This window comes from Thermobia domestica, chromosome 11, assembly GCF_964235325.1.
Source record: "Thermobia domestica chromosome 11, izTheDome1.hap1.1, whole genome shotgun sequence".
NCBI classification, from domain to species: domain Eukaryota; kingdom Metazoa; phylum Arthropoda; class Insecta; order Zygentoma; family Lepismatidae; genus Thermobia; species Thermobia domestica.
The window spans coordinates 267,440,711-267,456,487 of record NC_137464.1 but is presented as its reverse complement, the minus strand read 5'-3'; the positions used below and the strand labels follow the sequence as shown (position 1 = coordinate 267,456,487).

General features: G+C 35.9%; 1 protein-coding gene across 1 annotated transcript in view; it reads left to right on the top strand.

The window, feature by feature from the left end:
• LOC145665066 (uncharacterized) overlaps nt 1-15,777 on the top strand; it is a 133,938-nt gene that overhangs the window by 62,526 nt on the left and 55,635 nt on the right. Inside the window, exons 12-13 of the mRNA XM_081732326.1 lie at nt 6,788-6,896; nt 8,192-8,358. Coding sequence (XP_081588452.1) covers nt 6,788-6,896; nt 8,192-8,358 — 276 coding nt within the window. The remainder of the gene's footprint in view (nt 1-6,787; nt 6,897-8,191; nt 8,359-15,777) is intronic.

Sequence of the window (15,777 nt, the reverse complement as noted above, 5' to 3'; positions counted from 1 at the left end):
CTAACTAGTTAATTATTCAATTATCATCCACAGAAATTAGTTAAGTCGCGGTGTTCATTGTTCCGCGCGATGTGATTATTTTACCGATGCGGTTACACTTAATATCCTGACACTTACCGGAATCTTCTGAGAAGACTTTTCCACGTCAGAACGCGTGGTGGCGACCCAGGCAAATCAAAATATATATTAAAACATAGTACGAAGAATGTTACAAAAGTGGTTAAATCTAGTCAAAGCGCATCTCACAGTGAATAACCGGTAAATTTTTAGAGGAGAGCAGTTTAAAGTTAAATTTTACAACAGTTACCATGCTAATTTTGACATAACCAAATGCTGTAACTTCCTCAATTTTATGAATTCGTTTTAGCCACCTCTACACAATGTAGAACTCACCAAAAGAAGCTTATACCTCTAAAATCTTAATTTTCAAAAAGTCGACTTATTCACTGGAACCAGCCATATGTCCCCTGAACCCCTGCTGGTAGATTATTTTTGTCACTCAAAAAACTAGGGACCTAGGCCTCCGGCCTCGGGCTAAATCCACCACTGGCGACAACGGTCACAGATTGCGAGATGCGGTTTCTTGGGCCACATTGCCACGTCAAATGAATCTTGTAACTGTCATTAAAATAAAAAAAAAAAAAAAAAAAAAACTTGTAACCCGATCTTTTTATTTACTGTGTAAGTCTTACAACTTCTTGGAAGCAAGAAAGGTATTTCCACTTATGCAGCATTGCACTCTAGTGGACAAACAGTAAACCTCCTCATTAAAAACGTGTATTTTGGCGCACTCCTCCTCCCTGTCCAAAAGAATCCGTTGTTTCGGAAGCGGCGTAACTGGTTTTTCCTTTATGTCAGCGGGAAGCAAGCAAGACGTCCCAGAAAGTTGCACACTGTTCGACTCCTGCAAGATGAAAAAAAAAAATGTTTTATGACCCTTTCAAGACTATCTGTAGGGCCTACATGGTGAAATATGGTAGGGTTTCAAGATTTTTTTTTTATGGCAGCTACAAGTTCTTCTAATTTGGCAACCCCCTTTTGCAGTCCATTCAAGACCTCAAGAAGACATTTCTTCTCCATCCCTATCTCTCTACTAAAACTGGAAGGGAAAGAAATGTATTACTACTTCAATATTTGTCTCCATAAAGCAAATGGTAAGAACTGAACGACGAAGAAAAGACTATTGGTATGAACCAAAGAAGAAGTTCCATCTCAATCTTTATACGAATATTCAAACCGGAAGTCACGGTTTATACGATTTCCGTTTTCAACGCTGAACCTCGGTAGTGAAAGAAAAAAAAAACGGTCATAGACGCCCAGTTCTTTTCATACGGATCCAGTATCGCTAGAATAGGTTGCATGTCTGTTCTTATGCATCTACTACAATCGGAAGCTGTAGTTCAATTCGCATAGATAAGACTATTGTAGTTTCACAATGGGAAACGAAACCTACTTGTTTACAAAGTAAAATTATTTTCTAAAAATTGTATTCATTTCATGAGTCTCGTGCCAAGAAATTTGTAGTAATGATTCATTTTGAGCCTGTTAATATTTAAATAATCTTAGTTGATTGATTATACTTACGCCCTTTGTCAATAGAAAGTTCATATAAGACGAAAACATACAGTTTAAAGTTAGATCTGAGCCTTTGTACTGCATTTGTTGCTCTTCCACCGGGAATCGACCCCCGGACCTCCTGCAGAAAAGGTACACGCACTAACCACTAAACAAGCGAAGACGTTTCGCATCAATAATAATAATAATAATAATAATAATAATAATAATAATAATAATAATAATAATAATAATAATAATAATAACTCTATGGCCTATGAAATCCAAACGTTCAATGGCGCGTTTACAAAAGCTCTCCATTGAATTCTGTCCTTAGCCAACTGAATCCAGTTTCTACTTTGTATTCCTATTTCTGGAGATCCATCTTAATATTGGCCTCCCATCTGCGACTAGGTCTTCCTAATGGTCGTTTTCCGATTGGACTGGTATTTAAAACTTTGAAAGTGTTCTGTTTTCTCCCATTCAGGTTACATGACCTGCCCACCGGAGCCTCCTTAGATTTGATGACCCTGACAATGTTTGGTGAATGGTATAAATTATGTAGTTCCTCGTTATGAAGTTTCCGAATCTCCCATTCCCGTTCCTCTTGGGCCTGAATATTCGTCTCAGGATCTTGTTCTCAAATACTTTCAATCTACGTTCTTCCCTCGAGTAAGCCACCCTGTTTCGCAACTATACAGAACAACAGGCATGATTATAGCTTTATATATTTTAAGCTTGAAATTCCTCGACAGAATTCGCGACGACAAACGTTTTCGAACTGAATAACCACTCGAATTCCCTGTTTTTAGTCAACATTTAAATAATAATAAATAATAATTACAGTAGACAAATCATAATCTTTGTATAAATGTATTGTAGGTTAGTGCGTGTATCATGTATGTGAATTACTTTTCTGTGTGTTCTATATAGAATGATATTTCGTCAATGAAAATTTACATTTAACATCGAAATAAAAATATATCTCGTATGGGAGCCGCGAGGGTATTAAACTCTCAACAGCGAAAATAATAGATATTGATTTATTTTGATCATTGGAGCGTTCATGTGCGATGAAGTAATTCTAATTGTAAATATAGACTAGAATTTAACTGAAGCATTTCTTTCATGGAACATAACGTTGAGAGAAATATTTAATTGAAGTTACGGTCAATGATTTGGAAGTCTGTTCCTTCCCATATTGAATTTCCTATTTTCAATAATGTTCAATTACAGACAACAATGGGAAAAACTTTGCTTTATATAATTTCATGTGTACTCTATGCATTTTGATCTCTAGGAAAATGATAATAATAAGAACACCGTACCGTTTTAGCAGAAATCGCATAAAGGTGTATCATCTATATGAACAGTATATATAGCATATGCAGAATATTAGCCAAGCTTCAATTCTAACTTTTGTATACTTTCACTCTAGCAACATACAGATATCAACCAGTGCCAGATCTAGAGTACGTTTGTTTTATCTTGACATACTTCCGGCCAGTGCACTTGGTTGGCTTTTAAAGATTTTCTGCTAACACTCATGTGAACGTTTTAATCCAATGGACGTCTTACTGGCTTTGTCGTGTAGGTGACGTTAGTTGTCAGCCAGCCCATCAAATGAGGTCATTGCTATTTGGCGGATAGTTGAAATACTTAGCTGCCACACGAGGACAATTGTGTTATAGTGATTTGTAACTGGTGTGGCGTGGCGTTTTGCTGTTTCCTAGCGTATTGTAACTCACAACTTAACCCTGTTGTGGCAAGAATGCGTTGCAGACAGATCCATCCTTTAGGCGGGAAGCGTGCCAAGATAAAACAAACTTACTCTAGCTCGGACCGGAAGGAGGCTAGGCCCCCCAGTTTTTTTAGTACCAAAAATAATTTAAGCTATTATTTATATATTTTCAAAGTGTATAGTAAATTCATGATATACCTATCATAGTCTGGGCTCCGGGTGGCCTCCAGTTTTTACATTGTAGATCCGCCACTGACATCAGCACATGTCAATCGTATGAAAATCTTAATATGCTTACTAGGACGTAAGTGTGGCACGGTCTCAGATTCCGGCTGGTGTTCATTTGTTGTTTATTTATTTATTTATCGCAACAGATGGTGGTGGGAGTCTTAGTACCTTTCTCTCCCGCAATGTGCTTCAATGTCATCTCTGTGTCAGTAAGTTCCTCATTATCATTGTGACTGGAAGTTGAGTTGAGTTGAGTTTGAGTTTAACGTCCCGTTCAACAGCCCTCGCTATATGCGACGTACTTATTAACGTGGAATCCGAACCACATGAGCTCCCGCCGGAAATCGAACCCGGGTCTCCCACGCCATAGGCGCGTATTCTAAGGTTTTGCCACGATGACTGGAAATCAGTATATGGTCTCTGCTTAGTCATATTACGTCTGTTTGGTCATATTTCTAGTTGAAATATTCACAGATTCTGTACAACGAAATTTAAAGATATTTTTATATACTGTTCATAAGAATGTGAATCATAAGAGGGATGTGAGAAAATAATTTTAAAAATATTAGTTTCATTGTAATTATTTTGTATACTTTACCATTATCCAAAATTTGATATTTTTCTATGTATATTTTATTTACGGCTCAAAAAGTATTTTTACGGTCAATAATTGAAATGATCGTAGTTGTATAGTGATAAAGGTGATGGTAATATAATACAACCATATATGTATAGCTTTAATAACCAGAAAGAATTCATAGGAAAACGAAAGATAAAAGGTCTCTGACACCAACTACAATAAAGATGTTCCAGGAATACACCGCACTTCGAAAGGTTAAAAAATACAAAAATCATGACTGAATAATGTGTGGTGATTTGAAGATATCGGATGCCATTCTTGGTCAGCAACCTGGATATATGAAGTTTCCATGTTTCATATGAGAGTAAAATAGCCAGGCTTGAGAAAAGCGTTTGGAACAAAATCAATGCTCATGAAGTATAAAATATATGAGAACAGGGAACAAGAATATGAAGTATGAGATTAGAAAAGGAAAGAAAATCGTCCTGCCACATCTGAACATGAAACTAGGAATGTTTAAACAAGGTATCAAGGCATTACCGAAGCCCGCCAATCGTTTCCCAGACGAGTTCTGCAATAGTTTCTCAAACTTTTGACATACAAAGTTAAAAAGAGAGTAAATTCGATCGGTCGAGATATTCAAACACTGATGGCAGACTATGATTTCCAAAGAACAATGACCGGTCTGAACTGCACTTCTATGTGTTTTTCACAACTTTCTGGGGATAATCTTCATCTGGATTATGTTTACACAGTTGCAACATGCTGACGAAGATCAATGATACCCAAGAAACTCTGGGAAGCCTTGGTACTTCCCGGTCCTGCCCACCTGTACTAAAAATACAGATCGTTGAGCAAAGCAACCTTAATTTATGAAATAATAAATGTGCGACAGTTTTGCCAACTAACTGAATATTATTGGCTTCATCAGACACTATCATGCTAAAGTCATTATGCTAAACTTTTACTTACATGCACCCTGCAACACTGCTACTACCACGCAATGAAATGAAATGAAATCTTTGAGTTTTACGTCCCACGCTTATGCCGGTTAGGCTAAAGGAGACGGTGATGATGAGTAATGAATGAAATGGTGGAATGAAGAAAGTGGGAGGAAACGGGAGAACCCCGAGAAAACCCACGCACACGGTGTTTGTCCACCACAAAGTTCACTTGGCGGGGGCTGGGATCGAACCCGGAACCCCAAGCACCAGAGGTGAACGCTCTACCACTGAGCCACCGCGGCCCCTACCACGCAATGAGTTACCAGCTCTATGAAGGATGTTATAAAATAGAGGATTTGCCCATACGTATCTTCATCATATGAACTCAATGAAGCCAACCTTGAGCTCTATAGTAGGTGCTGGAAGTGTCCTCTGTTTTGATTCAATTCAAACACAGGTTCACACGTTTCACCATGTTGGCAGCAACGTTACGAAGAGTAGAAGTGTTAATGTTCTCAGTGGCACTGTGAATGTTCATTTCCAGGTCTTGTGTAGCTCGAGAATTGTTCTTGTATACCTCTTGCATTAAGTAGCTCCATAGAAATTAATAGCAGTGTTGCCGGGTGCATGTAAGTAAAAGTTTTATAATGATAATTTCAAACTTTCTTTTTCGCTGTTGTCAAGAATCGCATAATGTAGACAGATCCTTAATACACCTTTTGATACACTGAAACATCAGCAGGGTTGCCAATTCAGAGTGTTAATTTATGAAAACTACGATTTCCCTAGTTCCCCCTTATAGAGGCCTCATCCGATTAGTTATCGGTGTAAATGAAAAATTATTGTTTCTACTCCATAGTTTCCAAGCTACTTCAAGTAAACAAACTGAAAATTAACGACAGAACATCCATACGTATGAGTTATGAGTCAATTTACATGTTTTGCAAAAAAAAAAAAAAAAAAAGTCGTCTTCGGTTACATCTGGGAACACTGTGTGGTTCCTAGTGTACTTCAATCGTTGCTTTCTAGTTTAAAAATATATGCATGAACAAAGCTTCATTTTGATATAACCATTATTTTTGTATCACTTCATGTTCAAAAGTTCTACTATCCCAAACTCCGGGTTGCATTGTATATTGGACACCCTGTATAAGTTATTGAATATAGCAAAGCTAGTATGAATCTGTTAGTTACTGCCTACCTGATCTCGTTCAAACCTGTGCTGAAATACTGGGAACACGTGGAGTACCAAGTACTCTTCCCGGCAGGGAAGTGCACAAGACCAAACCTTCACCCGAAGTGTAATTTTTGAGCTGATTTTATAAACTTCAATATAATTTATTCTCATATTAAATTTGGACCTCCCAACTGCCTCCAGATACAATAGCACGTGTAAATTATCATTTGAAAATACATTGTAGCTACCCCTCGGTAGAGTCGTCCAAGCAACACGGGACTACAGTTAGGACGTAAACCAGCGAAGTGCTTTCGATGCTGTCCCACCAAGAGTCGAACTCGGAACCTCGTGCGCTCGATGCACACCATGTAGGTAATAGCATAAAATTAGAAATAACTGTTGTGTTGGTTGACAAATTACTTGGCTCCATAGCCCACGGAGATTATGACCGCCCAGATGAGGATGTTATTCGCGAAAGGTATAACCAAATGTCTGTTGTAATGAATTCAGAAATGGGCGTAGCTAAGAAATATGCACACTTTTTAATTTCATTCTCATTTCAGATCAACTTCAAGAATTGCGAAAAGTAAAACTCGCATCAGTGCTCTGCGCCAACGTTCCTGAACTGAAAACCATTCAGCCACAAGTGCTTGTGAATGAGGATCCTTACTTGTAAGTAAAACCATTCTGCTTTGGTGAGCCTAAGAGTCACCAGCGATGATTTCAGGAGGTGTCCCCGAAGCTATCCAATCGTGCTTAATCTGGGTTACGGGTATTTTCGGACTTTCACTACCCGTTTATTCAAAGCCCTCGCTCGGGAAAATGTCCTGAAATCATAATTGAGTGTCACAAACTACAAAGAAAAATTATAGTTCTACGTAACTGATTTTTTTTTTTTTTAATTTTTCAAAAGATATGTGTTTAGTTTGAAATTGCTTTCTTTTAAAGATGAAGCCTCCTTATCTGGATCTTCATGTCAAGTAAATCTCTCTTTCCCTTAAAATCCCTGCATAAGAACTGAGACAACCTCGAAAACTACGTGCATTTGAAAAAATTAGGAATTATGAACGTTAAAACATAATATTCTTACTGATTGCTCAAGCAAAATATAAAAAGTACACAATTTTACAGAGCAGTTCATCTGGAGTCCACTTCCCGTTTGTTTAAATAGATTGTTGAAGTTGTTTTCAAAGGTTCGAGAAAAACTAAAAACCGAACATACTAAACCAGTAACTGAAAATTCTAAATAGCCTACGCTTTCTTCAGAACAGTTCCTAAGAAGTATGCCAAGCAAACGGTGTAAATAAATGTTAAATAAGTTTAAAAATTCGTTGCAAACAATGCAGCTATTATTCCATGTAAAACATTTAGTAGTGCACAAAAATTAGGTTTTGACCCGGACATTTAAAAAAAAAAAAGTTGAAAATTTGTTGAGATATTTGGGATTATGTTCTAATAGATATACTGAAAGTTCTAAAGAATCCTGTTTGGAGAAAAGGTGCAATATTGAAGAAACTGCCACCATCTTGAATTTTTGCGTTTTAGGGTGTAGCTTAGAAATAACAGTTCGAGCAAGTTATTTTCTGTCTGGAATTTATTTTTAGATCAAATTAATGAGCAAACCGGAAAAAACTGATAATAATAGGCATTCTTTTTAATAACAAGCTGCTGTTAGCAGCACTAAAATAAAGATGATGGTGGTGGTGGTGATGATGATGATGATTATTATTATTATTATTATTATTAATGATACAAACTACATGTTCCTTACGCTTGTGCCTCAAATCGTAGACTGCAATGATCAAACCTAATAACTTGGACACCCCCGGCTCCAAAAGAAATCCTGCATACATCCCTAGCCACATAAAAGTAGGAACCATTACTCTGCATAGGACAAATATATAATCACGTCATATGAAAAATGTCAATCCATTTTTTTAACACGCTTACCTAACATTCTTTCACAGAAATGCACGCATTGCCTGCAAACATCATCCTCAGATGTCTCTAATGTCATGGAGAGATCAACCCCCAAAATCTTTGTTTTCTAAGAAGAAAGTGGCGGAAGCGTTGCAGAAGGCCCAAAGCAACCTGATGCTGAGGAAACAGATCGAGTACTTGCTGTGGAGCAAAAGTAAGTGCTCAACAGATCAGTCTTTTTATCTTTTGTTACAATTTTCAAATTGAAATGTTTGTTTTCAGCACTACATTATTATAGTGAAACCTCCCGACGTTAGTCATCATCGGTTCCAATGGAAAGTAGCCAAGTTACAGAAAATAAGTTTATTTTATAGAATAACTATTATAGATATCGTCCATCAACTGTAGCCTCCTGCACTCCTTTCTCTGTTTCTTGCCAACTAACTCCCTAGCACGTCTCTTATGATAGTTAGTTTTTAGTTAATGTCCCAATTTCTCTTCTTCTTCTCAATAATATCTAAAACTGTTCTTTTCTCCCACTATTTCTATCCTTTCATTCGTTTTCCGCTCGACCTAGCTAATTCTCTCCATTCATCTCCACATCCACATTTCGAAACCTTTCAGTCGTTTTTCATCATTTTCCCGTAATGTCTATGTTTCTGACCCATACAATACAATACTCCACATAAAGCATTTTATGACTTTTTCCCAAGTCTGTTCAAGGTTCCTCAAAATAGTCTTTTCTTCCTCCTGAAGGCTTCTTTAGCCATTCCTATCCTTGCTTTTATTTCACCTTCACACTTCATACCATAACTAATAATACTACCCAGGTATCGAAACCTAGTCACCTGTTCTATTTTCTCCATTTGTACTTCTATACTTGACACCAACCACTTCATTCTAATCACCACGGTTTTTGTCTTTCTAACATTTATTTTCATCCCATATTTTTTGCAGCCCTTTCCCAAGGTCTCTAAAATCTTATTAATTTTCTCTTCAGATTCTTCATCAAGCGCCATATCATCTGCAAATCGTATATACCTAATTATTCTACCTCCTATACAAATCTTCATTATGTAGGCTCCTTGTCACTATCTCTTCTAGACAGATATTAAATAATGTAGATGACGCACAGCATTCCTGTCGAACTTCCCTCCCAATTGCACTCTCCTCTCTCATTTCCTCCCCTATTATAACGCTTACTTGTTGATTCATCCGCAAGTTTCCTCTGAGTCTTCGTTTCCATTCCATCCCAGCCTTCTTTAGAACTCCCAACAAAGTTTCCAACATTTAACAATCTGTTAAAATTGACTTTTGTATTCACGCCATCATTTTTTTGCTGCTTATAGTAAGTAATATCTTTTCAAAATAACTCACGAGAGAGACAGAGAGAGAGAGAGAGAGAGAATTTACTCTCCGGGCTTAGTTTTCTTTGGATGAAGTTTTCTCCAAACTAATACCATAATCAGTGTTTCTTCCAGACATGTTTTTGGGGGCACTGCCCCCCGGAGCATTCAGAGTGCTCTCCGGAGGAGACCAAAATAATACGTCTATAATATAATAATAAATAAAATAGTACCAGCAGTGCCTCCCGGAATTCTCAGTGTGCCTCCCCGGAACATTTTTTCTGAAAGAACGACTGACCATAATCTGTTCATATTTCATGCATAAATACTTCCGTAATATCTGCAGCATAACATGATTTAAGAAACGTGAGGTAGGAAGTCTAATGTGATGTTCCATGCGTTTTATTTTACCATTTCTTGTTAGAAAATAATTTTTCTGTATTGTGGTTTGTAAATGTTTCCAAGCGCGTGCCCAGTCAGTTGGCAATTTCCTGCCACACTCCGCTGGATATAAAGAGTTTCATTTCCTTTCAATTGTCATTGAAGTGAATGCACTTGATAATAGGGCAGGATTAAATTAATTTTCACAATGGATTAATTCATAAAATTCTGAATAGATGTTGCTTAAAATACAAAAGCTTCTAATTTTCAAAAATGAAATACAGAATCTTAAATCTTTAATATAGCGTAGCCGTTATTTACGGAAGGAAATAAGCTAGCAATGAAGAGGCAGATTTGTACAAAACATCGATCTTCAATTGCTGAGGAAAAAACAGTCGAGTATTTTACAGGCAGACACAAATATGATTGTCATGATATGGTATAGAACGTATGATTAAAAGTTGATTCACATTTCTATCGGGTGTTCTAAAAATGGTATTTTTCTACCCACAAACTACAAAGAACCTGACCGGTAGCCAGCCCAAAACTGTAGGGGAGCCCAGGTGAAGTTAGGGAGGGGGCGATCCAACCCTATTATAGTTTATCACCATATTATAGTTCATTTACAAGCCTAAAGTGAAAATGTTAGGGAGCCAGCAAAAATTTAGGGGTGCCCGGCCCCCTAGACACCCCTTGATACGGGCCTGCAGAGAACTATTCTATTGAATATATATATATATATATATATATATATATATATATATATATATATATATATATATATATATATATATATATGTGTGTGTGTGTGTGTGTGTGTGTGTGTGTCAATCTAAAGTGATTTTTTTTTTTTTTTTTTTAAATCGGACGAGTCATTCGGGCTGTACACTCTTTATGCGCCCAATCTATATTATAAAATTGAAAGTGAGTATGTTTGTGACTCTTATTCTCTTGAACTGCCCGACCGATCTCGATCAAATTTTCAACATAGATGCAATTCTGGCCTGGGAATGTTTTTACATATTTACTTTGACGGTACAACTTAGGGGAGGGGAGGAGGGGGACATAGAAAAATAAATCAAACTTAATAACTCTTGAACCACCCGACCGATCTTGATCAAACTTTCAACATAGATAAGGTTCGGGCCTGTGATGCTTTCTTCGTTTCACTTTTACAGTGCAACGAAGGGATGGAGGAGAGGGAGATATATGTCAAAAAAAGTAAAAATAAAAGTGACTGTCTTTCTCAGAGTAAGCAATCATGTTTCGCAACCATACAGCACAATAGCCATGACTATCTTTTTATGTATTTTAAGCTTCACATTCCTCGACAGGATTCATGATGACAAAAGATTTTGAAGTGAATAAAACGAATTATCTGCTTTCAATCGACATCTAATTTCTTGGTGAGTGTGATTTTGATATATTAATATTAATCTTTGATATTTGGAAGTATTGATTTTATCGAAAACATTATTTGACATTTTGACGCATCCAGTGACGACGCCAGAGGGGGAGCAAGGGGGCGAGCGCCCCCCTAGTAGCTACTTCTGCCCCCCTGACTGCCACCTAGATTGCCCCCCCCCCCAGACTCCTACAATCTTTAAACATTATACATGTAGTATTTTATATCAGTATCATAACCAATCCCATTATCAAATTGTAGTCTATTTTTCATGCATTTACTATGTGGCAGATTAGTCCTCAAGCTTTCTTATTTGAGCGTCTGGGTATGCACGCATATTTCTGTTTTCTAATTTAGTGCCTCTTGAGGTAAATTCTAGTTATACTTCTTTTATGATTTTTAATTATTGTGCCTAGCGAACAATAGTAGATTTGGTGAACTTGTTTTCTTCTCATTGGATCAACTTCGATTGGAAACAAAAGAAAGGTAAAGCAAGTTACGTAACTTGTTTGTATTTATCCAGGTTTGAAGTTTTCAGTTTCATATTTTGTTTTATTTAAAGATTTTATACTTCTTTTTTCTGAAACATTATTCTCAGCTTTCAATATTCAGGGGATGTGCTTATAACAGCTTAGTTTGCAACTACCAGGGCTTAATTTTTTGAAGGGGATAAAAATAGAGTTGTGTTTTCCCTTCCTGCAAATTATAATAAATTTATGGAATTAAATTGATTCCCAATAAAACGTATTGTCAGAGTGCTGATCTTTAGTTAGTAATTAGTTTATACTAGTGCTCCCTTACTTATTTTGTTTCAAAGTACTGACGTGACGTCTACCATATTGACTAGGAACTGCTGAAAAATTCGTAGCCCAACCCAGAAGAAGTTCACGTGGAATGGTGAAGTTTTACTTCTTCTACATTTCCCCCGAGAGTCAATATACTTCCTTGTATATACAGTGCTCCAGTTTTTGCAGAGAAGTTTAAATATCTAAAGATTTCCTCGCACAACTGTTCGTAGCACTACCCCTATCAGATCTAAAATGGTGTCCTTTCAAGTGTTATTTAAGTTTGGGAAATAAGTACACGTAATAGACGAAGCTAAAACTGCGGAATAAGAATGATGATCTAGACATTGAAATCCTACATTATGAATGTCAGTTGTGTTCGCAGGGGCTTGAAGGACAGGTGTATTCTCCTGAAGGAACATAATTCCTTTCTTTTCATTTTCCGCGGCGTTGAACTTTGAATTTTTCTTTCAGTTTTGTAAGTAATGTAGAGATTCTGTATTAAATATCTGACTGTTGCGGAGGTAATCTATGAGTACGACCCCATACTTATCCCAGAAGAATGTTGCAAACAGTTTCTCAACCTACTTCTGTGTCTTGAACTTCTTGGGGCGATGAAGAAATGAGTGCTACTACTCCATTGACTGTTGTTTCGATTCCGGATCATAGTGGTACAACCATATTTCATCTATGGTTACTATTCGTGAGCGAAATTGATCAGCATTACGGTCAAATTGGAAGAAGACTTCTCCTAATGCCGTCACTCTTTTATTCTCCTGACAGATATTTTGGGAACCCTTTACGTCCAGAGTAGGAATAGTGGATTATGTGCTCAAAAAGGGGGGTGGTAATTACAATAGAAACCTATTGTATTCGTAATAGTGAAGCACCAGCGGGGCGCACGGAGACAATGGGAAGAGAGTATAGTTGTATAGAAATACACTATTGTTTAAATGACATATGATGACAGGTAATGGCTGGTGTACTATTGTATGTATAGTAGTGACATAAAAGAGAATAATAAAAGATGTCAAAGTTGAAAAGATAAATGATTTTAAAAAACCTTGGAAAACTTGTTGAACAATGCTAGCTTGTTATAAAGAAATAATAGAACTATAGAATACTTTGCAGGTGTATGTAGAGAGAAACCTTGCAGCTGTATGCGTTAAAGAATAATAATTTATGTGTTGAACAATACCGGATTGTTATAAAAAGATTTTTAACCCGGCGGCGGCGGAAACGCGGACGCGGCGCGGGAAGGCGCGGGGGCGCGAACGGAAAATACCCGCGTGCGCGAGCGCGAGCGCGTGACGTCATTTGAAATTTTTATTTAAATATTGGTTTTAAAAAATAGACATGTATAGTTTTGTTAGCGATGGAGAACCGTCAGTTTGTAGAAGACATTGATGTGAAGCATAAGTTAGACGGTCAGAATGAATATCCAGATTCTCCAGATTGTACATTTGATGAACATGAATTAGAAAGATATGAAAACGAAAATATAAAAGTTTATACAAGTGATAGTGAGGCTGGAATAGATAATGAAGTGTATGAATTTTCGCAAGATAATTCACATTTTGAGGCGGAATCAAATGACGAAGTGGTATCAAATGTGGATACGCCGCCATGTTCACCTGATTTATCAGAATTAAGTTGGAACTGTGAATGTGGTGTTAACTATGTGGATGTGAACTGTGTAAGAGACTGCATTGCGAAATGGAAACCAAATGATTATTTAATATGCTATGCATGTTATTGGCATGGTACATGTGAATGGTCGCATGAATGTTTTTATTGTAATGAAGACGTTTTAGACATTCGTGTTTGGTCTGTGTTAGTGAATCCTCATGTACAGGAGGAATTATTTGATATTTATGCAGAAACACATACAGTTATTATACCATTAACAAGAGATTATTTTAATATTACATTTGGTGAAGTATCAGTGGATGTGAATGTACGCAAAGAACTTTTAAGTATTTTCCTTGAAAAAGACAGATCGAACGACTATAGTGAAGTGTGTTAAGAAAACCTAATGTACATAATGTATTTCGAAAATAATTTTTGTGTATCATGTAGTGAAGAACATATTAGTGAAGTTTGTGTTTTAAAAACTATAAGTGCATACTTACGTTTTAATAATAATATTTCTTGTGAACATTGTTTGCTGCATCTTGAACATCAATGTTTATTTCACGATGATATTGGAACTTTTGCTGTAGGATATTTATCCAATGACATAACTGTTATTGATTTATTTGAAGTGTTTGAAGAACACCATAGTGAAATTTCAAGTATAAACTTTATACGCAAAACGCGTGATTGTTTAAAGAACACTGAATTTGTTGGACAAATTATACCATTTTTCTTAGAACGTAAACATAAAATTTCACCATGTGTTAATGAATACATTATTGACATACAAGGTTTTAAGATTTCAAATCATGAATTTATTATACGTGAATTTTGTTTAACTGCGTGTGATGATACAGTAAATTTGCATTGTTTAATAAAATCACCAGTAGAATACAATATACTTCCATTAGGTTGTCAAAAACAAATTGAATGGTTAACATTAAACTTACATGGATTAACTTGGAATGATAAATGCGGTTATACTGTATCACACATACGTAACCTTATATATCAACTTTGTAAACAAGATGCAACCTTTTATTGTAAAGGTGCAGAAAAAACACTTTGGATTAAAAATATTTTTGCACTAGCTAATGTTATTGATTTGGAAAGTAAACAGTGTCCACCATTAAACACAATGCATGCAAACGTATTTAATGATTATTGTGCTTTTCATGAACAAAATATTAAACTTGAGAAAAAATCAGGATGTGCATTTCGTAATGCACAACAGTTATGTTATTGGTGGAAGTTTCAACGTACTATAACATTAACTAATGCATTTGCAAAGTTGTAAAAAGAATACGATATGTTCTTGTAAATAAAAATACAAGATTTTCAATTGTAAATAAAAAATTTTTATTAAACTAATCTACTTGTTTTTTCTTTTTCATTATATTGCTTACATGATTGAATACAATTTCATCATTTTGTTTAAGATTATTTTTTTTGAACAAATTTAAACATTCGTTAAAGCTTTTCTTTCGTACAATATGATGCAGAAAGTACAACACAAATTGTCCACACAAGATTGAATTATCATCTTGATATGCGGAACTATTTGTAAAATATATTTTACAATTTTTATTTAAAAAAGTTTTTATTTCTTTTGGAAATGGTAATGCTAAGCTATCGAAATAGTATCCTCTTTGATTTTCATCAATGAATACACACACCCAATGTGTGCCACCTGAAGATGAATTGCTTAAATTTATAATAAGTCCAGCCGGTGGTTGCACAGTTTTTGGTATTCTATCAATAGGATAAATGCCATGCACATTCGCACCAGTAACTTTATCACGAAGTAACACTTTTATTAAATCATCCGTGTACATAACTTCACTTTACATCACTTTATACGCGTATATGTTGGAAGACCTAGTGGAGTATATGGAATATTTTCATAAAACGAAATAATATGTTTAAAATATTCATGACAGAGTTTTTTATAACTTTACCAATAACGATGAATGGTGCTAACGCATAAAAAATACTTTTGAGAAACTTCATAGTATGATACCTTGCAACTCTTTGAATAATCAAGCAAAAATATTACAATATACAATGTTTAACACACTTTG